General features: G+C 47.4%; 1 protein-coding gene across 4 annotated transcripts in view; it reads left to right on the plus strand.

Moving 5' to 3' along the window:
• SEPTIN11 (septin 11) overlaps nucleotides 1-23048 on the plus strand; it is a 104284-nt gene that overhangs the window by 35161 nt on the left and 46075 nt on the right. For all 4 annotated transcript variants that reach the window (XM_077933761.1, XM_077933759.1, XM_077933760.1 and 1 more), the window contains exons 2-3: nucleotides 9388-9502; nucleotides 15479-15674. In XM_077933761.1, the coding sequence (XP_077789887.1) occupies nucleotides 9388-9502; nucleotides 15479-15674 (311 nt within the window). The remainder of the gene's footprint in view (nucleotides 1-9387; nucleotides 9503-15478; nucleotides 15675-23048) is intronic.

Raw genomic sequence — 23048 nt, forward strand, 5'->3', positions numbered from 1 at the left:
TCTTGCGAGTTTTTCGTCTTGCGATGCACGGTTTCCCATAGGAATGCATTGAAAATCAATTAATGCGTTCCTAGGGAAACCGCCTTCAGACCAGGTCCGGGGACAGTCTGTCCCCCGACCTCTTCTGAAGGCTGGGGGGGGGGGGGACAAGGGCTTTTCTTCCCACTGCCAGCCTTCAGAAGGCTGTTCTGAAGGCTGGCGGTGGGAAGAAAAGCCCTTCTTCCCACCTCCCGCCCCGCAAGCTCCGGGGACAGGAGGGCTTTGCTGCCGACCGCCAGCATTTTAAAAGCCCCTGCTGTCCCGGGGCGATTTTAAAATGCTGGCGGGCGGGAGCGAAGTCTCCGCTGCCCCGAGGAGATTTTAAAATGCTGGGGGTCAGCAGCGAATGCTTCGCTCCCGCCCGCCAGCATTTTAAGATCACCCGGGGCAGCGGAGAAGTCTCCGCTGTCCCGGGAAGGCAGGCGGGGGGAGCAAAGACTTTTGCCCCCGCCTGCCTTCAGAAGAGGTCCAGGACCTCGTTCCGATGCCCGGCGGTGGGGTGCGAGGTTCCCGCCCCACCGCCCAGCATCGGGGCATCGTTCCGATGCCCGGCGGCGGGGGGAGAGGTTCCCGCCCCACCGCCCGGCATCGGGGCATCGTTCCGATGCCCGGCGGCGGGGTGCGAGGTTCCCGCCCCACCGCCCCGCTTCGGAGCAGCGCTCCGAAGCGGGGCAGCTGGGGCAGGTGTTCCCGCCCCCCCGCCCCGCTTCGGAGCAGCATTCCGAAGCGGGGCGGCTGGGGCAGGTGTTCCCACCCCCCGCCCCGCTTCGGAGCAGCGTTCCGAAGCGGGGCGGCTGGGGCAGGTGTTCCCGCCCCCCTGCCCCGCTTCGGAGCAGCGTTCCGAAGCGGGGCGGCTGGGGCAGGTGTTCCCGCCCCCCGCCCCGCTTCGGAGCACCGGGAGAAGCGGGGCGGCTGGGGCAGGTGTTCCCGCCCCCCGCCCCGCTTCGGAGCACCGGGAGAAGCGATCTCCCCGCAGCCCCTTGCTTCAAAAGAGGTCCGGGGGCAGCGGGGAAGAAGCGCTGCGCTTCCCGCTGCCCCCGGACCTCTTTTGAAGCAAGGGGCTGCGGGGAGATCGCTTCTCCCCGCAAAGCCTTGCTTCAAAAGAGGTCCGGGGGCAGCGCGAAGCGCTTCCCGCTGTCCCCGGACCTCTTTTGAAGCAAGGGGCGGTGGGGAGAAGCGATCTCGGGCGCCGCGGCGCGCAGGCGCACTGCTCGCTCCTCTTTCCGCGCAGGCGCCTTCTCTCGCTCTTTCGCCTCCTTTTCTTTCTCTCTTGATGGTCCGCCTACAAAGGAGCGAGGGAGGCGCCCGCCATGTTTGGATTTGCATCCAGCAGGAGATGCCGCCGCCGCCCCGCCTCTCCCGCCTCCCTCCCACGGCACACCAGGCAAGGTCTCACGGCACACCAGTGTGCCGCGGAACACCGGTTGGGAAACACTGGTGTAGAGAGCAGGAAGTGAGCTGGCCCACAGGCCAAGAGGAACTCATCCAGTTGTGACTCAAGAGATTGTGCTCTGGGCTTCCTCTGGTTTCCTTTGGGAAAGCCACATTGGGTTGTCGCCAGTACCAGCCCTACTCAAGAGTAGACCCATTGAAGTTGATGGGCATGCACGTCTGTGGTTCTGCACCGAGCAGAACCTAGTTGGATGCAGCCCATTGCATTTACCCTCAATCTTGCTCTCCTTTCTTAGCTGTGTAGTTATGGCAGTAATGTGGCGTTTCTACCTAAAAGTCTTGGGAAACGACCAATATACACTCTGCCCTTATTGGCTTAAATGCAGCAGTTCAGATTGGCAGTTCAAGACTAGGCATGTGGAGAAGCGGGAGGGAAGAGCATCTGTTTTTGATTGGACTTTGTCGTTGGAAATTCTTCATATTTGTTTGTCACATGGTGCTCTGTGTGTGTGTGTGTGTGTGTGTGTGTGTGTGTGTGTGTGTTTCTTTCCCCCTTTCCCTTTCCTCCCCGCTTCACAAGACTTGCAGGAATGTGCACACATGGTTCTTATCTCCCCCCCCCCAACCCCACCAGGAAAGGGGAAAGAAGGAAGAAAAAAAAAACCCTTCAGCTTTTTCTGCTGGTTAGTAATTTGTGACATGAGAACTGGTAGATGCATTAGTCACTTCTACTCCAAATAGAAATCTTAGCGGTTTGGAGGAAAAACCCTAAGGAAGGGAAATGGCCTTTTATGTCGTTTCTTGGCAGAAGTGGTGCTGTTACTGCTTGGAGTTTGAACTGACCTTTCTAGCCAAACAGTTCTGCCTTGGAGATCAGAGTTTGCTCTCCCTGCAGTGAGCGAGGTCGGATTGTCATGTTTGTGGGCTCTTTCGAAAAAATGAAGATATGGGGGCAGGGGGCGGGGAACACATCCCCAAAGCTCCAGGCACTAAATGCTAAAGTGGAATCTCCTCTGTAGGATCCTTAAGTAGGAGAAGGGAATTTAAACACGTGGCTTCCTTCTGAAGCTCACCAAGGGTGTTCTGGTAGACTACAAAATAAAATAAAATAAATTCCTTCCAGTAGCACCTTAAAGACCAACTAAGTTTGTTATTGGTATGAGCTTTTGTGTGCATGCACACTTCTTCAGATAGACTAAATACCTCCTTTCCCGCTGTATTTGGAGATCAAAATGCTTGCTTATCTGAATGCAATTCCAGCGAGTTAAAGAAGCATATTTTGAACCGGGGGTTGTTAACATTGGATTGTAGCTGATGTTATCTCTACTCAGAGTAGACCCATCGAAATTTATGGGCATGACTAACATAGGTCCAGGACGCGGGTGGTGCTGTGGGTAAAAGCCTCAGTGCCTAGGGCTTGCCGATCGAAAGGTCACCGGTTCGAATCCCCGCGGCGGGGTGCGCTCCCGTTGCTCGGTCCCAGCGCCTGCCAACCTAGCAGTTCGAAAGCACCCCCGGGTGCAAGTAGATAAATAGGGACCGCTTACTAGCAGGAAGGTAAACGGCGTTTCCGTGTGCGGCTCTGGCTCGCCAGAGCAGCGATGTCACGCTGGCCACGTGACCCGGAAGTGTCTCCGGACAGCACTGGCCCCCGGCCTCTTGAGTGAGATGGCCGCACAACCCCAGAGTCTGTCAAGACTGGCCTGTACGGGCAGGGGTACCTTTACCTTTACCTTTAACATAGGTCCATTTGTTTTACATGGGTTTCATGCTGAGCTGGACTTAATGGGTTTCAGGCTGAGCTGGACTTAATGGGTTTCATGCTGAGCGGGACGCGGGTGGCGCTGTGGGTTAAACCACAGAGCCTAGGGCTTGCTGATCAGAAGGTCGGCGGTTCGAATCCCCGCAACGGGGTGAGCTCCCATTACTCGGTCCCTGCTCCTGCCAACCTAGCAGTTCGAAAGCACGTCAAAGTGCAAGTAGATAAATGGGTACCGCTCTGGTGGGAAGGTAAACGGCGTTTCCGTGCGCTGCTCTGGTTCGCCAAAAGTGGCTTAATCATGCTGGCCACATGACCCGGAAGGTGTATGCCGGCTCCCTTGGCCAATAAAGCGAGATGAGCGCCGCAACCCCAGAGTCGGCCACGACTGGACCTAATGGTCAGGGGTCCCTTTACCTTTTCTTAACATAGGTCCATTTGTTTTACATGGGTTTCATGCTGAGCTGGACTTAATTAGGCACAATCCTCTGTTTCCCTTTTGCCGTATTTTCAGGCTCAGTCCTGCCTGCTGTTGCAGTCCTTTCTGCCTCCCCACAAACTGGTGTTATGTGTTCAAGGCACTGATTTGGAAAAAAAAAGCAGACATATGGTTTCCCCACCCCAAAAAATTTTCTGCATTGCATGCGACCAGTATGGCACCTCTTGTTTCCCTTTCAAGATCACTGACAACGGCACAGGTGTGAGTCACTGGGGCACATTTCGTTCAAATAACAAGCTTACCTGTGCATCATGCCCCCCATATAAAAGCACACTCATCTATACAAACAATTGCATATCTAGTCTAAGATGTTCCTCATGCACAGCTTACACAACGTAAGCCTCCTCTGTTGGGGGAGCAGCGTTGTCTGACGACGATACTCATAAACACTTACAGTGGTACCTCGGGTTAAGTACTTAATTTGTTCCAGAGGTCTGTTCTTAACCTGAAACTGTTCTTAACCTGAAGCACCACTTTAGCTAATGGGGCCTCCCGCTGCCGCCGCACCGCCAGAGCCCGATTTCTGTTCTTATCCTGAAGCAAAGTTCTTAACCTGAAGCACTGTTTCTGGGTTAGCGGAGTATGTAACCTGAAGCGTATGTAACCCGAGGTACCACTGTATTCTGAATTTACTAGTCCACAACAGCCTCCCTAGTGAAAGCACAGCCGCTTTGCTGAAATGTTTTTCAAAAGCAAGCACACCTCTCCGAATTCAGATGCAAGAGTGGTTCTATCAGTTACAGATGGGAGGACATCCATGCACTGTAGGAGCCCCAGTTCGCTTCCCGCCAACGCAATTGGCTCACGACATTTGCCATAAGCGAGTAAATTGTTCTAGCAGGTTTTCTTCAAGCTGCATGTCTTAAAAGGAGAAGAATAAGCCTACCGCTTTCAAGATTTGTTTGGCAGGGGGGGAAGCTTTGGAGGGAGAGAAAGGGTTCCTTGGAGAGGAGAACTTAAATCAAATCGTGAGCATGCCGTTTTGGTTGTTCCTTATTGTGCTCCCTGGCTGGCTTGGTAAACTTTGTCTATGTGGCGTCTTTTAAAATTAGTACAAGCCAGAGAGGGATCCAGGAAAAGCAGCGTTGCTTGACAAGCGGACAAACCCAGCGTGGAGGTCTTTCGGGGTGGAAAAAGAGCCTTGAAAACTGACCAGCACATCTGCCATAAGAACGTAAGAGGAGCTTGCAGGATCAGGCCAATGGCCTATCAAGTTCAGCATCCTATTCTCGCAGTGGCCATGCCGATGCCCCAGTGGGAAGCCTGAAAGCAAGATTTGAGTGTTGCAGCTGCCCTCTCCCCTGCCTTCAAGAGTCCACTGCCTCCGACAGATGAAGTAAAACATAACCATTGTGGGTAGTAGCCACTAGTAGCCACAACTGTCTCGCTGAGCCTCAGTGGAGCAAGGAATTCCTGAAGAAGGCTGTTACTGAGGAGGCAAGGCTTCCCTGTACAGAAGCCATGCCAAACCTTCCTCAGCAAGGCTTGTTCTTCTGTTAAAGCCTCGAAATGCTTCCCACCTTGAGCAGAAGCAAATTCTCTTGCAGTACTGTTTCCTGTTTGATGAAAGCCTGGGATTGGGAAATCCCCTGAGCTTCTTGGCTGTGAACCCAGTATCCTCAAACACATCCAAGATTGATGTATTATTTCATCCTGTTTGAAATGCTGCCAGTGATAAAACGGTCTGCTGCAATCGTTCGAATAAGAAATAAAATCTCATTTCGATTCTGGAAGATAATGCAGGCTCTGGCTTTGACTAGTCCACAGGAGAATGGTATTTTTCCAAGGGAGGGGCAGTTGATAGGAGCACCCATCTGCAAGCACTTGTAAAGGTAAAGGGGACCCCTGACCATTAGGTCCAGTCGTGACTGACTCTGGGGTTGCGGCGCTCATCTCGCTTTACTGGCCGAGGGAGCCGGCGTACAGCTTCTGGGTCATGTGGCCGGCATGACTAAGCTGCTTCTGGCGAACCAGAGCAGCACACAGAAACACCGTTTACCTTCCCACTGGAAGGTATTTATCTATTTATCTACTTGCACTTTGACATGCTTTCGAACTGCTAGGTTGGCAGGAGCTGGGACCGAACAGCGGGAGCTCACCCTGTTGCGGGGATTCGAACAGCCGACCTTCTGATCAGCAAGTCCTAGGCTCTGTGGTTTAACCCACAGCGCCACCCGCGTCCCATTTGTACAAGTACCCACTTGTACTTGCTTGTAAATAGCCACTTGCCTAGTCATCTGTGATGAGCTGGAATTTCCTCCAGGGGAGTAGTCAGGGGCTGGTTGTGTAAATTGGAAGGCACATGATTCTTTGGTTTCAAACTGTTTGGTTACTCCACAAATGACTTACGTGTAAATAGTAAAAAAGAAAGGGAAAAAACGGTTTCTGAGTTGGTAGCTTGTGTAGACCTATTTGGAAGGCAGACCAATAATGTCCTCTTAAGGCTCCATCGTGACCTTTAAGATTGACTTAAGTGGAGCTGAGGCCAGAATTTTATTTGTTTATTTGATTTGATTTCAGTACAACCCAAGGAGCCCCAGGCAATCAACTCATCCATAAAATATTTCATTTCATTTCATTATTTCTTTCTAAATTCTAAATGTTAGACATGAAGGACAGCGTTAACATTTATGGCGGTCATTAACAAGACTAGAGTTTGCACAGTTGCTCCGAATAAATGTATCTCTCCAGAGAGAAAAGTGTGAGTCAAGCTAATGGGTTTTCCCCCTTTACTTTTTCCTGAGACTTGGAAATAGACTTCTATGTTGCTTCCCTGCCACGGTTTGGATCTGAGCCTTGGGGCTGTGTGGGAAGGGGGGGGGGGGAGGAAAATCCTCTTTTCTCTTTGAGCCAGAAGAATTCTGGTCTCTCCTCCTCCAAGGCCTGCTGAAGGACAGCGGATGACTTAGGGCACAGTTGCGGCGCTTCAATTTTATTAGCTCCGGTTAGCAGAGCCCTGCTTGGTTTATAAATAGCAGCCCACAGTGGAGATGGCAGTTCCAGAAGTGGCTGCCCGTCACATGGCAAACTTTCCTTCTGCACTTTTTGGGTGGTTGCGAGGGAAATGCTTATTCCCCGGGCCTCTCACTTTTATTCTCCTGGAATGACGTTCTTTCTGTTGTATTTCCACCCCACGCCCTATTCATTCCTCTCTATATTTTCTTCTGTGAACCGCCCTGAGACCTCCGGGTATAGGGCGGTATATAAATCCAATTAATAATAATTATATATGTGTGTATAATAGATAAGTAAAAAACACAGTGCCAGATTTAGGATGTCCTGGAGGATTTCCCTGTACCTCTGGTTGCGAACAGGATCCGTTCTGGAGGCCTGTTCACAACATGAAAAGAACACAATCCACAGCAGCGTGTCTGCACATGCGCGGGTTGCGATTCTCCACTTCTGTGCATGCACGTGACATTTTGCACGTCTGCGCATGCGTGAGCAGCGAAACCCAGAAGTAACCGTTTCCAGTACTTCCGGGTCACCGCGGGATGTAACCTGAAAGAACATAACATTGAGCCACAAAATTGAGAAGATCCATGATAGAGAAGATCCATTTGGGGGTGCCAGTTTTTCACCTCCCCCAGAGCACCATATTATCAAAGATTACCAAAGTCCGCCCTCGTACAAACATATAGACACACACACTGTGAATGGGAAAGGAATCCACACTTTGGACTGTAGTGTGGCCTCATTATCAATGGGGCTGGCCCAAATTTCAAAATGGATAGTACAGACCCCTGATAGTTTAGATCAGCCTTGTTTAACCTGTTGTCCTCCAGATGTTTTTGGATTAAAGCTCCCTTCAGGCTCCAGGGCAGGGCAAAATCTGGTTTAAACAGTGCGATGCAGCTAATTACAACTAGTTTTGCCCAAATGGCTATTAGCCATCCCTCCCCGCCCCCCAACAGTCTTTTGTCACAAGAAGTTGGTATTATGTGAAGAGTGCTGGAACTTAAGCTTTTACAAGCCCCATATGTGACATGTTCTGCATAAGTTTTATTGATTTTTTTATCTCTGTTTGATCGATTTTAAGCTGTGCGTTATGTGTATTTGTGTTTTCAATTTTACCTGTATCTTACTGATAATTTCATAAATGCACGCAGCTTGGAAAAATTGGAGATTTACACGGCTTGCACGTCTTTCTAAATAAATTAAATTAAACGTGCCAATTTTGGCCAAACCAGATGTTTGGAGAGCCCTCTCCCATTCGCAGAGTTCCAATTCCCAGAGTAGTTTAACAGTCAATCCCTCTTCCCAGGCAACTCTGGGAATTGTAGCTCAGTGAGGGGAATAGGTGTCTCCTAACAAGTCTCAGCACCTTTAACAAATTACACTTCCCAGAATTCATTGGAGTAAGCCATGGCTGTTTAAAGTAGTATGATAGTTATTTAAATGAAAAGAGGAGATGGGGCCCTGGACAGGCCAGGGCATCTCTAGTCTGACTCTGTGTAAGGAAATTTTTTCTCATCCCGTACAGCTTTATCTTTTTATTCCTGAGAAGCAGGGTGCTAATCAGTATTTTCAAAAGGTGATTTTAAAAAAAGGTTTACTTACCATATTTTTTGCACCATAACGCTCACTTTTTTCCTCCTAAAAAGTAAGGGGAAATGTCTGTGCGTGTTATGGAGGGAATGCCTACGGGTGGCATGCCTACGGATTTTCCTCCTCTAAAAACTATGTGCGTGTTATGGTCGTGTGCATGTTATAAAGCGAAAAATACGGTATATTTGAGAGACTTTTATATTGCCTTCCATGAAACTGAGTATTTCGGAACCTAGAAGCTGCCTGTTCTTGCTGTTTATTGCAGACAAATCTCATCTTTCCTCCAAAGAACTCTATGTAATGAGTATGGTGTTGCTCGTGCGTAAGCTGCCGCCTCTCCAGGCTAAATTGCCTTGTTAAACCTTTCTGTCTGGACAGCCCTTCTCTTCGTGGCTGCCTCAGTTGCTAACAGAATCTGTCAGTGGGCGTTTCTTAAACCTTTTCCAACATAAAAGTTGTTTGACGCCCAGTCTCCTCCTACTCTCCCTGCGCAGAAGTCTTCTGCGCAGGGAGGGTGTGGGTAGCGGAGGACCTGCGCTCTCCCCACTGGTGTCCAGTGAAGAGTCCTGGAGCCCTCTCTCCGATTCCCCCATCTGCCCCCCTTTATCCCTGGTGTTGCGCTGATTTGCTTCCCCCTCTGCTGAGCTTCCTCTCTCCTTGCTGGGCCCTTCTCCAGCATCATTTGAGAGCCTTCCCTCCGCCTCTAGCTCCGATGTCAGTTCCCTGACACTCTAGTTTCTGCATCTAAATGTATGTACAGTGGTACCTCGGGTTAAGTACTTAATTCGTTCCGGAGGTCCGTACTTAACCTGAAACTGTTCTTAACCTGAAGCACCACTTTAGCTAATGGGGCCTCCTGCTGCTGCTGCGCCACCGGAGCACGATTTCTGTTCTCATCCTGAAGCAAAGTTCTTAACCTGAAGCACTATTTCTAGGTTAGAAGAGTGTGTAACCTGAAGCGTATGTAACCTGAAGCGTATGTAACCCGAGGTACCACTGTATTTGAAAGGCAGTGCTAGGTAGATATGTTTATTTCAATGGAGGATACATTTACGTGATGTGACATGATGGTGAGCGGTGGTTCTCACTGATAAGAATGATAAAGCCAACTCTATAAAAACCTTGACTTGTTTCTTTTTTGGAATTTCAGAACGATGATCTCCGAAACCTGTCCCTGTCGGGCCATGTCGGTTTTGACAGCCTCCCTGATCAGCTGGTCAACAAGTCAACCTCGCAGGGTTTCTGCTTCAACATCCTTTGTGTTGGTAAGTGATGATAATGGGCTTCTGAACAAAGAGATTATCCGCATGTCCTTCCCGGATGCAACATGCAGGGCGAACAATATAAAATCCCTCCTGCCTGGTGGTACCTAGCGTGTAAGACACGAAGCATCACAGGGAATCTTTTAAATGGAAATGCTCAGCTTTTTGTGCAGGTTTCTCTACACCTCCCACCAAAAAAAGTCAGAAAACCAGCAAAGCATTTGGAACCTCGCATGTTTAAAACTGAAACTAAACTGGGAAATGATGTTGGATGCTTAGCTGATGTTTCCTGGATTTTTGGAAACCTGGGCAAAAGTTTGTTCTCCCTCAATTAAAATTGCAAATGTACCAGATGTCAATGGGAAAATGACACGGATGCATAGACACTGGGGAGCTATAGCCTAGTTGCCACTGAGCATTGCACTCTGTACATAAGAACATCTAGTACTGGCATTTAGGTGTCTGCTTAAGCACCTGGTGTCAGGACACAAGAAGAACAGCGTCCTGTTCTTAATTGTTGGGCTGCCAGGTGCCTCTGGGAATTCTGCAAGCAGAACCTGAGTACAACAGCTCTCTCCCCACATCTGAATCCAAGTGACTGGTATACAGAGGCATAACACTTGGAACAGTGGTGGCAATTCATAGCCATCGTGGCTTGGAGCTACTTCTCCATGACAGACCTACACTTTCCCTGGTCATTCAGGGCTAAGGAATGGGGCCATGCCATCCACATGAGGTGTGTAAATAAGGAGCTCCCACACTCTGCCCTGTAAGAAGCAAGCAATTGTCGACACGAATGCGAATGCACCTTCTGAAGCATGGAGAATTATGTAGCTAGCACTGGGGGAGAATTCGAGTGGGAAGTACAAAATACTCTGCATTGACACAACCGTTTCAAACGCCCAGACTTTATAAGGGAACTCCACTGTATCCTTCCGTTTCCTCGCACTGAATTACGCCATTGCCCATATATTGGCAAAGAAAGTGCAGAAATTTTTAAAAAATAAATAGTATTTTCTAGTACCTTAGGTAAATGGCTTAGAGATTTATTTATTTATTTCATTATTAGGTGGTCTATAAATTTTGTAAGAAAAATAAACAAGCCAATGCTGCAAGGCAAGTTGATAGAACTGGAAATATACATATGTCAAATTGTGCCTCTTCCTCACCCCAGTGAATTCCTCACAAACTTTGTTGTTGTTTAGTCGTTTAGTCATGTCCGACTCTTCATGACCCCATGGACCAGAGCACGCCAGGCACTCCTGTCTTCCACTGCCTCCCGCAGTTTGGTCAGACTCATGTTCGTAGCTTCGAGAACACTGTCCAACCATCTCCTCCTCTGTCGTCCCCTTATCCTTGTGCCCTCCATCTTTCCCAACATCAGGGTCTTTTCCAGGGAGTCTTCTCTTCTCATGAGGTGGCCAAAGTATTGGAGCCTCAGCTTCACGATCTGTCCTTCCAGTGAGCACTCAGGGCTGATTTCCTTAAGAATGGATAGGTTTGATCTTCTTGCAGCCCATGGGACTCTCATGAGTCTCCTCCAGCACCATAACTCAAAAGCATCAATTCTTCGGCGATCAGCCTTCTTTATGGTCCAGCTCTCACTTCCATACATCACTACTGGGAAAACCATAGCTTTTACTATATGGAGCTTTGTTGGCAAGGTGATGTCTCTGCTTTTTAAGATGCTGTCTAGGTTTGCCATTGCCTTTCTCCCAAGGAGCAGGCGTCTTTTAATTTCGTGACTGCTGTCACCAACTTACAAACTTACGTAGCACCAAATTGCGGCCCTAGAGAAACTCTCAAGCAAATGTCCCCAAAGACTGGAAGCCTCACTCAGGCGCCCCTCTGGCTCCTGAGATTTCAGCAGGGAATTCCCTCGCACTCCCATCTCTTTGTAAACATGAGGACCAGAAACTTGAGTTTCTTTTCCTCTTGTTTTGTTAACAAGAAGGAAGCTCATCAGGCTGATAGCTGAAGTTTGCATCCCTTCGCATCGCATTGCTTTGCTTTCTCCGCGATCTAGTGGGAATTGTGGCATCCACACATAGCCTCTCCTCTGAGGCTGCGTACAGGGTGAACTGTCCTCAAGGTTGCGGCCAAAGTCATCCAGAGTCAAATTTTATCCGTGGAATGCAAAAGGCCGCTGCCTCTTCTTTGCTCTCCCATGAGGATTAGTGTTTTTATATCCATCAAATTAAAACAACGGCGAAAAGAGATGTCGTCAAAACCGCAGCAAGCTGTTGAACAAAGTGGTTTGAGCTTCTAGAGGCTGGAGCGATGTTGTTTCCCCGAGACCTTTCCTATTTGCATCCCCTGAAAGGCATTTCTGTGCGTCTGCAAAACGAAACCATTGATCTCTGCACTTCGCTTGGCAGGGCTGAACTATTCCCGTTGCTGCCTGTTTATATGAAATCCGGTTTTGTTTTTACAATGAAACTTTAGCAGGCAGCTTCGCTGTTCCTTTTAAAAGAGAAAATATTGACTGGGGTTTTATTGCACCGTTGTTGTTTTTTTTAAAAAAAGAAAAGGAACGTGACTTGCATCCACAGCTGGTTTAAGAACATAAGGAAAGCCTGCTGCGTCAGGCCAGCATCCTTCTGTCACAGTGGACGACCAGGTGCCTTATGGGAATATCTCAAGCAGCACCTGAATGGGACAGCCCTCCACAAGTGGAATACATCAGACAGAAGAATACAAGAGAAGATGAAGAAATTAGAAAAGAATGTACTACGACACTGACAAAATTGGATTTGTATTTTGTACATACTGGGCTTGGTGATCAGCTGAAAAGCTACTTTTTAATATATCATGTCACGAAGTTGATTTCGACATTATGAGAAGCTCTCCTCAATACCAGCAATTGGCAGTCAAAAGCCCTGGAGATAGTATATGCTTGGCCATGAAGGCTGGTAGCACTGGCAGCCTTCTCCTCTATGAGATGTATGGTCTTACGCAGTTGAACTTTTTGTGCCCTTGCCAAAACCTCTGTGCCGATGCCTTTTTTGCAGGAAATATCCGGCAGTTAATAATTTAACCAGTGGAAGGTCCCACTTGCCACAAAAAGGAAAGGCCAACTCCAGTTGTGTTGCTTCTCTTTGCTTCCTGTTACAGTAACATACCCAAACCAAAACGACCTCAAAAAATATATGAATAAACGTGCTCATAAACTCCCAGCCCCGCCAATATAAATTTAGCCTTTCTCTATTAAATTCTGGGCCCTCCCACCCATTTCCAGCTAAACCGACTAAGGTTGAAACCCAGTGCTAATTGGCACATATATATTTTTTTCCTGCTAAAGGAAAATAAGAAATAGCATGCTAATTGATTCCTTTGTCCAACAATGTGTATCTCTTAACGGAAAGACAAATTTCAACAGTGTGGGCTGCATCAGACATTTCTGGAGCACTGCAGAGTACAGTGGCCTGGGATGACTTAGCAGTTCCCTATCAAAGAGCGCTTCAGGGCAGGGCAAGTGAGAGCAACTTGTAGTCCTCCAGATGTTATTGGACTACAGTTCCCATCGCTCCTGCCAATCACCAATGCTGGCTGCAGCTGATGGAGTCCAAAACATCTGGAGGGCCATAGTTTCTCCTTCCTTGTTTCAGGGCTTGGTGGTGGGACCCCCAGGGTGCATTGCAGGCTGTGTTCTCAATATAATAACAGTTATCATGGCCCCAGCAACGCATCCTACTGGTTTCGTAGTTCTGTTAATGGAGAAGGTTTGCACCCATGATTGAAAGAACAACAACCACCTAGGATTTTACGCTGCTCTTTGCTTCTTTGCTCTGGCCAAAGGGAGAGTTGTATCCTACTGGTTTCATAATTCAGTTATTAATGGAGAAGGTTTGCACCCATGATTGAAAGAACAACAACAACAACAAACTGGGATTTTACGCTGCTCTTTGCTTCTTTCCTGTGGCCAAAGGGAAAGTTGTCAGCTAAAAGCAGGCATGGGAGAAAAACCTGTGGTAAGAAAGTGAAATCAAGGTAGTAACTAAAGGAATATAGTTGGAAGCTAGCTGCCGCTTTCTGCACCAGAAATTAGGATGGAAAGAAAGAATCCTTGGCAGATGACCATCCAACCTCTGCTTAAAAACCGCTAAAGAAGGTGAATCTACCACCTTCCAAGGGAGTCCATTCCACTGTTGAACAGCTCTTGCGGTCAGAAAGTTCTTCCTAATGTTTACACGGAGTCAGCTTTCTTGTAATTTGAATCTACTGGTTTGGGTCCTAGCCTCTGGAACAGCAGAAAACAAACCTGCTCCATGTGCCAGCGCTTCAGGTATTTGAAGATGGCTATCCTATCTCTTCTCAGTCTTCTCTTCTCCAGGCTAAGCATACCTAACTCCTCATATGGCTTGGTTTCCAGACCTCAGTCATCTTGGTTCTCTTCCTCTGCACAGGTTCCTGCTTGTTAATAGCTTTCTTAAATTGTGGTGCCCAGAACTGGACACAGGACTCCAGGTTCAGTCTGAGGAAGGCTGAACAGAGCAGTACTATTGCTTCCCTTGATCTGGACACAATACTTCTTTTGCTACAGCCTATAATTGCACTACCTTTTGGGGGGGGGTGCTACATCACACTGTTGATTCATGTTAAGAGTGTGTTCTGCTAAGACCCTAGATCCTTTTTAATGTGCTGAGTTTTATAAGTGCTTAAAAAATAATGTTGGCATATTGTTCTTAATAGATCTCTCTCTCTCTCTCTCTCTCTCTCTCTGTGTGTGTGTGTGTGTGTGTGTGTGTGTGTGCGCGTGTGTGTGTCGGTGCTGGTCCAGGACTAGCTTCTAGCAGTTGTAGACTTCTGATCTGATATAACTTTTGGCTGCAATTTTAATTGAGAACTGATGAAATAGGTCTTGCAGATTTTTGAAGCAATGCAAACCTGTGTATAGCTCACAAATAGCAACCTCTCTTTAAAAAAGAAACAATTGTGTCTGTCCAGGCAATAACAAACCTCTTCCCAGTTATCGTTAGCCAGGCAAAAGTAAGTCCCACAAGTTAACATTAAAAAATAATAATACAGCATATCTGGTGCAGGTGCAGAAAGATTCTCCTGCCATATTTAAAAATGAATGAATGTCTTATGATTTCAGTTGCAAGATGGTTAAGGGTAGTTTCGAAAATGAAAATAAAATCAGCTGATGAGAGGCAAGTAGATACATACATGCCTGTAATAAATCACTTTAAATAGCTAAGTAAATATTTTAAACCTTTGTAAAATACACACACACATAATTCAACTTATATTGATAATTTATTATCTCATCTGTGAGAAGGCGTGAAATAATACCACATCAAACTTTTTGTTATCCCACACTTTCCAGGGTATTTCCCCCTCACTTTCCTTACCGCAGAAAGTCCATTTTGTTGCACAGGAGTGCCAAATGAACTTTAACTGTGTGACCTGAACATGCTGGTTTATAAACTAAAGCAGCCTGAGTCCCAAGGAATTCTGACTCTCACTTGTTTTAACAGTAGCAGCAACAAAATGCCAGGTCTAGTATTTGAAACAAGCTCCTGAGCTCAGAATCCCGTAACTTTGAGAGTACATACTGCCTTCAGTGTTAGCCCTACTCAGAGTAGACCAAGTGAAGTTAAAAACCATGAATAGCCTCATGTCCATTAATTTCACTGGGTCTGCTCCAAGTAGGACTCAAACCTACGACTTTTGCTCATTACTCTTGTTGGTCAACTTAAGAGTCCTGGTAAAAAAATGGAAGTATCTTCTGCAAGCCTGAAGTTTGCCCAGCTTTGACCTCTTTGCGAAGTTAGGATTTGAACTATAAATTACTTAAACCATGGAGTCTCATTCCTAAGCAATGCTTTCCTTGCCCTATTCCCGTAACTTTGGAATTCTGATGTCTCATTTAAGCAGAATATCCTTGATTTGGACGCCAGGAAGAAAGTCACTGGGAGGCTAAAGGTAGTGGCTATGGGCTTCTCAGACTCCTAACCTAAATGTGGTCCTTTTCAGGGGAAACTGGCATTGGCAAATCGACGCTCATGGACACCCTGTTCAACACAAAGTTTGAAAGTGACCCAGCCACTCACAACGAGCCTGGAGTGCGGTTGAAAGCAAGGAGTTACGAACTTCAGGAGAGCAACGTCCGCCTGAAGCTGACGATCGTTGACACGGTTGGATTTGGAGACCAGATCAACAAAGATGACAGGTAGCATCAAGGCTGCTCCAGACTATTCTTTGAAGGGCCAAGCGCTTTGCAGAGTAGAGAGAAATCGCACGTGTAAGCTTTCCTCATGCTGGAAGGTTTTGGTGGAAAGTTTACATGTTCCATTTGCCTCTTGATCTGCAGGGTGAAATGTGGTATGCTTTTCAAACATGAGATTTCTCCCCAAGTGCCTTTTGAGTTGGGAAAAGCCCTCTGTGAGAAAGATACTATGACACAGACAACTTCGACTTATCCATTTGGGGAAGCGGCAGACTCAGATTTAAGTGGAACAATGGATGTGATGTGTCTTACCTTTGCACATTAGACTTTGCAACTCCCTTTGTGGAGAAGCTGGACTGGCAGGTGAAGCCTTTGTCGTCCAAGCAGGCTTTTGGCCATTGACTGCTTTATGCTTAAAAGGGCTGGTGCCGTCTTTTCATTGTAATTATTGGTATGTTTTAAAACAGATCTTATATATGTATATAATTTCGATTCTATCCATTTTGGGTTTTTTGACTATTGGTTTTTCTATGTTTTCAGCTGTTCTTATCTGTAAGGGAACTTCAGTCCTGTGCTATCAGTAAATATATAGTAATATCAGTGCCCCATTCACACTATACATTTAAAAGACTTTAAACAGGCATGACTTCCCCCAGAGAATTATGGGATATGTAGTTTATTAAGACAGCTCCAGCGGGAAGGTAAACGGCGTTTCTGTGCGCTGCTCTGGTTCGCCAGAAGCGGCTTAGTCATGCTGGCCACATGACCCGGAAGCTGTACGCCGGCTCCCTCGGCCAATAAAGCAAGATGAGCACCGCAACCCCAGAGTCGGCCATGACTGGACCTAATGGTCAGGGGTCCCTTTACCTTTACTAGTTTATGAAGGGTGCCGAGACTTATTAGCAGACCCTCTTCACCCACTACAACTCCCAGAGCAGTTTAACCAGTGCTATTTTCTAGAAAAAGAGGGGCCGGAACTCACCACGAATTCCTCCCTTGTTCTTTTATAACGGCAATGGTGTCTACCTGAGAGGTGCTGGAACTAAGTTCTGGCTAGGAAAAAAAGCCCTGAGTTTAGAAATCAACTCTCCTTCCCAGGGAACTCTGGGAATTGTAGTTCTCTGAGGGAGAATAAGGGTCCCCTAACAACTCTCTTGCATTTTTAGCAAACCACAGTTCCCAGGATTCTTTGGGAGGAAGCCATGTCTGCTTAAAGTGGTATGATACTGCTTTAAATGTGCAGATGGGGCCTTGGGTTTCAAACCTTGCTGGGAATCTCAGCCCTCCTTGCTGAACTCTCCTCTCCCTTCATCAAGCCTGGATATGTGTGTGTGTGTGTGTGTGTGTGTGTGTGTGTGTGTGTGTGTGTGTGTGTATACAGACGCACTGAAACAGCTCTTATTTTTTGAAGTGGCACATATGTGCGCAAACCAAGGGGGAAAGGACTTTTAAAATGAAAAGCCTGCCCACCCTCCCAGGAGCAGGTGTTCCATATGGAAATGTGTTGCCACTTTGTCTCCTGAACCGTTTTGCATCTGATTTAATTCAGCCAGAACCAGAAGCATTGTCTCCCCTCATCTGTCAAGACCTCCTTTGTTCAAGGGTGTAGAGCAGGGCTCACGCTATGACCCACGGCGTGAATGGGAGAGCCGTTACCTCCTCTGCGCCTTGTCACAATCGGGCGCTTGTCCCAAACGATCGCAAGCTAAGCATCGCGGCTGCAATTAGTCTCCTGCCCTGGCCTGGCTCGTTTTAGTGATTTACAAGGGGGTTCTTCTCTCTAAGCCCAGAGCAGGAAGATCTCTAAGACGTCAACGCTGATTGCTTACAATGCGCACTGTTGACGGAGACCACTTGTGGAGCATATGCGTTGTCTCCGGTTTCTGAAGAAGGCAGGTCTGGGAGGAAAAGATCAAGATCACAAGATGCAGCTCGTTTCAAGACTTTCCTTTGTCTTTTCCAGTTTTATGCATGCTGGTGGGTCTTCTGTGGCCATGCAGCTTGATTACCCAGGGCTGCGTTCGGTACCCGTGTTTGTCACAAGGTCAGCCATCGATGGGTTTCTCTTTCAGGCAGCACAAGACATTCTCACCAGCTTTGTCAGGGCTAGCAATATTTTAGAGCGGAGCTTTCCAAACTGGTGACACGCTTTTTAGACATGCATCATTTTGCGACACAGTCATTAAGTTTTACTAGCAAATTGGACCTTTAAAGCCCTAAACGGCCTCGGCCCAGTATACCCCACCCATTGTTCAGCCTATACACTGAGGTCCAGCTCTGAGGGCCTTCTGGCAGTTCCCTCCCTGCGAGAAGTGAGGTTACAGGGAACCAGACAGAGGGCCTTCTCGGTGGTGGCGTCCGCCCTGTGGAACGCCCTCCCTTCAGATGTCAAGGAAATAAACAACTATCTGAGGCTGCATGTTTGGTATGGATCAGGGACTGGATAAAACTGGAAAAGGAAGAAGCATTGGACTTAGAAGGCCATGATAATAGATTTGAATGGCATGGGAAAGGAAACGTGTTTGATTTTTTTATCGCTTATTATTATTATTATTATTATTATTATTATTATTATTATTATGTTGGGAGCTGCCCAGAGTGCCTGGGGAAACCCATCCCAATGGGTGGGGTATAAATATTATTATTTTAAGCTAACTCCTTTCCAGCCCCCGGGAGGAGCGTGGGAAGAATTTGCGTGACACACCTACACACTGCAGCCAACACACTTAATGGGTCGTGACACACAGTTTGGAAAGCTCTCTTTTAGAGGATTTGTATCCCAGTTGGAGAGTGCTTGAAATGTAAGGTGCTGAGGGGAATCTATGCATAACAAGCTTTCTTCACCTGCATAGATCATAATGCAGCGCTACTGGCCTCCTAATATGTGACCAATACATGATCAAGTATATGGAACCTATGAAGAAAGGCAAAATAATCAGACTAAACACTGACTTTTGTTTTGTCTTTTGTTCATTTTTACAATTCTGGGGATTTCTCTCCTGGTGTTTGTTATTTATGATGCGCAGCCTTACCTTCTACGAAATCAATATATACATTTTAAAACCATAATCAAGTAAACGAGCAAGGGGATTTTCAGTTGCACAGTAGTCATAAGTGAAATGAGTGAGCCACTCTCACGCCAAAATATTTCTTGAAACAATTCATTTCTGTGTTTGCATGTTACCTGAAACCCGGAATATGTTGTTTGAATGGCTATGTCTCTTATTATCTCCTTTTAAAAACCAGTTTAGCTGGCAGTTTAGCTATTTCCACACAGGAAACCCAAGAATGCTTAAGTTCGTTTTAAACTAGTTTTGGGAACGCATGTTGTAGCTGAACTTTAAAAGCCTTCAGTTTGCTGACTGCGCTTTATCTGGCGGCAAAGCTATTTTAATGACTTCATCTAAACTTTCCTAAATAGGAAATAAGCTTTAGCGAGGAATTCTTGGAATGTGTGGCTTCTGAGGAAGAATTTCAAGGATGCCTGCTTTTTAACCCATTCTGAAAGTGAGGCATCTTGGCTTCCATAAAGGCGGGTGAGATACCACAGCTGCCACAGCACATGGAAGGAGAGAAGGGTATAGCGCAGTCCCTGGCACCATTGCCATGGTTGCATATTGAGGCCTCTATTCACCCAATAATAATAATAATTTATTATTTATACCCCACCCATCTGGCTGGGTTTCCCCAGCCACTCTGGGCGGCTTCCAACAAAACACTAAAATACAATAACCTATTAAATATTAAAAGCTTCCCTAAACAGGGCTGCCTTCAGATGTCTTCTAAAAGTCTGGTAGTTGTTGTTCTCTTTGACATCTGGTGGGAGGGTGTTCCACCGGGCGGGTGCCACCACCGAGAAGGCCCTCTGCCTGGTTCCCTGTAACTTGGCTTCTTGCAGTGAGGGAACCGCCAGAAGGCTCTCGGCGCTGGACCTCAGTGTCCGGGCAGAACGATGGGGGTAGAGATGCTCCTTCAGATATACTGGACCGAGGCCATTTAGGGCTTTAAAGGTCAGCACCAACACTTTGAATTGTGCTGGGAAACGTACTGGGAACCAGTGTAGGTCTTTCAAGACCGGTGTTATATGGTCTCGGAGGCTGCTCCCAGTCTAGCTGTCGCATTCTGGATTAGTTGTAGTTTCCAGGTCCTCACGTAGGTAGCCCCATGTAGAGCGCATTGCAGTAGTCCAAGCGAGAAATAACTAGAGCATGCACCACTCTGGCGAGACAGTCTGCAGGCAGGTAGGGTCTCAGCCTGCATACCAGATGGAGCTGATAAACAGCTGCCCTGGACACAGAATTGACCTTATCCTCACAACCGTCCTGTGAGGTTGGTTAGGCTGAAAAGGCAGTGGCTGGCCCAGAGGTCACGCAACTCACCCCACTCGTAATCTCTGAGGAACCTCAGGCCCAAATGTGACTCTCCAGGACTCTGTATCTGGCCTTCAAGACTCGTCTCAGTCCAAAACCCTCCCCAGGCCTGCACTGTACCCTGCCTGGGTTTTTCTGCCTGGTTTAACTGCATCCTTCAACTCCCAAAGATGCTCCTTGCTTCCCGGGATGCAGAACAGAGTGTGTGCGCATAAAACAGGGGTCGGCAAAGTTTTTGCGGCTTGGGCCAATTCACGGTCCCGCAGACACCGTGGTGGGCCGGAACGCGTGCACATGCACAAACGCTACATCTGGCGCTCCTTCCAGCACGGAGGAGGTGTGCGCAGCTTCCCATTGGCTGCAGGAGCTTCCTGCAGCCAATGGAAAGCCACCCAGCATTGCAGAAGGCGGTCCCTCTCCACTCCACGCCGGTTTAGCTTGTGGCCCATGGGCCTTCGGTTGCCAACACCTGGCAAAACACTAGACAAAGTGTGTGTGTGTGTGTGTGTGTGTGTGTGTGTGTGTGTAGATATAGATACAGTGGTACCTCGGTTATGAACTTAATTCGTTCTGGAGGTCTGTTCTTAACCTGAAACTGTTCTTAACCTGAGGTACCACTTTAGCTAATGGGGCCTCCCGCTGCCACCATGCGATTTCTGTTGATATCCTGAAGCAAAGTTCTTAACCCGAGGTACTATTTCTGGGTTAGCGGAGTCTGTAACCTGAAGCGTCTGTAACCCGAGATATAGATAGATAGATATTCATTGCTCCACCCATTTATGCCTCTGGCCCCTCCATGGGCAAAGTCACCCAGAAGGGAATGTGTCACTTGTTCCGAAAAAGCTCTCCCCCCCCCTTGCTGCAATGACTGCACCATGCTGGCTCCCTCTGGAAAGGATACAGTGGTACCTCGGGTTAAGAACTTAATTCATTCTGGAGGTCCGTTCTTAACCTGAAACTGTTCTTAACCTGAGGTACCACTTTAGCTAATGGGGCCTCCCGCTGCCGCCACACGATTTCTGTTCTCATCCTGAAGCAAAGTTCTTAACCCGAGGTACTATTTCTGGGTTAGTGGAGTCTGTAACCTGAAGTGTATGTAACCCGAGGTATCACTGTATCTGGTTTCAGAGCTGGGGGGAAAGCCCAGGAGAGTTGCAGCAGGCAAACCTAGGCTATGTTCAAGTCTGAGGTGCTGGCAGTAAGAACACAGACAAGGAGAGCAATTGTGCTTGTGGCTACAGGAACTTTGAAGCGCCGCCTTTATGCCATAGAACCAAAGCAATACAGTTAATCTCTAGAACATGTAGGCAAAGGGACAAAGAACTGGAGAGTGGAGGAACAAACCACAGCGTTTCTGAGACATCATGGCTTCAGCATACCAGTTGCTGCGATTCACAGGTGGGCAGAGGGCTGTTGCGCTCATGTTTAGCTTGCAAGCTTCCCACAGGCATCTGGTCAGCAGTGTTGGAAACTGAGATATGAAGGCTAGGAGCTAAAGGGCACCTTAAACCCAGGTTATGGGTGCAGCAACAGAATGTCTAGGCGTGCTTTTTCTGTAACGAGAATGCAAAGCTGAAAACGAATGGACTGCAGCTAAAATATCACGTTCATTTTTCATATGGTCTAGTCCTTCAGTTTTTCTTGAGAATCTATTTTCATGTGCTTCATTGAGCAAGTTCCTAGTCCCTAACATCTATAGATAGAGGCTTGAAAGTGCATGCATTTGCAATGCATGCCTTAGGAGCCAGAAGTGTGGCTGAGGAACATCTCCAGTGATGGTGGTTGGGACCTGAGTGCCATACCTCCACGAAGCTCCTTAACCCCTCTGCATGATCAGCAAAACCAGCATAAATTATATTTTAAAATGCAGGTACATTATGAGTTGGGTTCATTTGCATTATCAGCACTTCTTGATTCAGGCTTTGGATTGCCTGGCCGCAGAATCTTTAGTTATTAAAAGTGCAGAGGGCCCTCAACCTTCTCTGCCACATTGTGGGTGTTCGGACATAGTCTTGCGTTTTCTCTGCCTGCCTCTTTTTATAGCCCTTTTGCTTTGCTCCCCTTCGCTTGCCTCCGGCTTCCCCCAGCCACCAGCTGCTCCTTCGCTCTTCCCCCTTCTTTTCCCAGTTTCCCACTCCCCCCTTCCATGCTTCTCCTTAGCTCAGTATTCACATTCCACAGCGATGCAAAAGGCCACAGACACAGGCGTTGCAGACCTCTGCATCATGCCCTCATGCTATGAGGCCCTGTCAGAAATTTGGCTGTGGGTCTTCTGCACAACTGCCCAGCATGAAGTATGGAATCTGGAGCAGAGTTTGGCCTCCTGAGAATCTCCGTTTATGTGGCAGGAAAGGTCAAATTCCTACAACTGCATATCAAAGCCATCTTGGGGCTAACATCTGAAGGGAACCCCCGTCCATTAACCCTCTTCACTTTCTCCTACTTTTTACATGTTCATAGCCCTCTGCCCTGTTAACACATTATGGGCTGTCAGCATACATGAGTGTCTTTGGTGCGGGAGAGCACTCTCTCATGTACTACGACTATTATTCTTACTTATTAAATTAGTGTTCTGCCCTTCAACACGAAGGTTCCCACGGTGTTCCCTTGCAATATATTAAAAGGCACACCACAAAACCAACAATATTACATATAATACAAGAACTGTCAACCAACAATACGATACATAAATCAAAACAAAACATCAAAATACCAAGAAACCGGGATTCAAACAATCCAGCATCAAAGTTTATCTCCTCAAGCAATTAACAAGCCCAGACCTCTGACCCTACAGCTGAAGAATATCTTGCTTTGGCTTACGTGGGGCCAATGGCTTGAGGTTGGTCGTTCATACAATCTTGTCAACCACAGTGTTATCCTACTTGACCTCAAATGTTTTTTGCACTCAATGCCTTAGGCACAAAACTGCAGCTCAGAGCCTTCTCCCCAGAATGCATTTGGTTGTCTAACTGCCTCTCATTACACTCTAGCAAAAATAAATAAATTT

The sequence above is a fragment of the Podarcis muralis genome, chromosome 9, assembly GCF_964188315.1.
Source record: "Podarcis muralis chromosome 9, rPodMur119.hap1.1, whole genome shotgun sequence".
Classification (NCBI taxonomy): Eukaryota; Metazoa; Chordata; class Lepidosauria; order Squamata; family Lacertidae; genus Podarcis; species Podarcis muralis.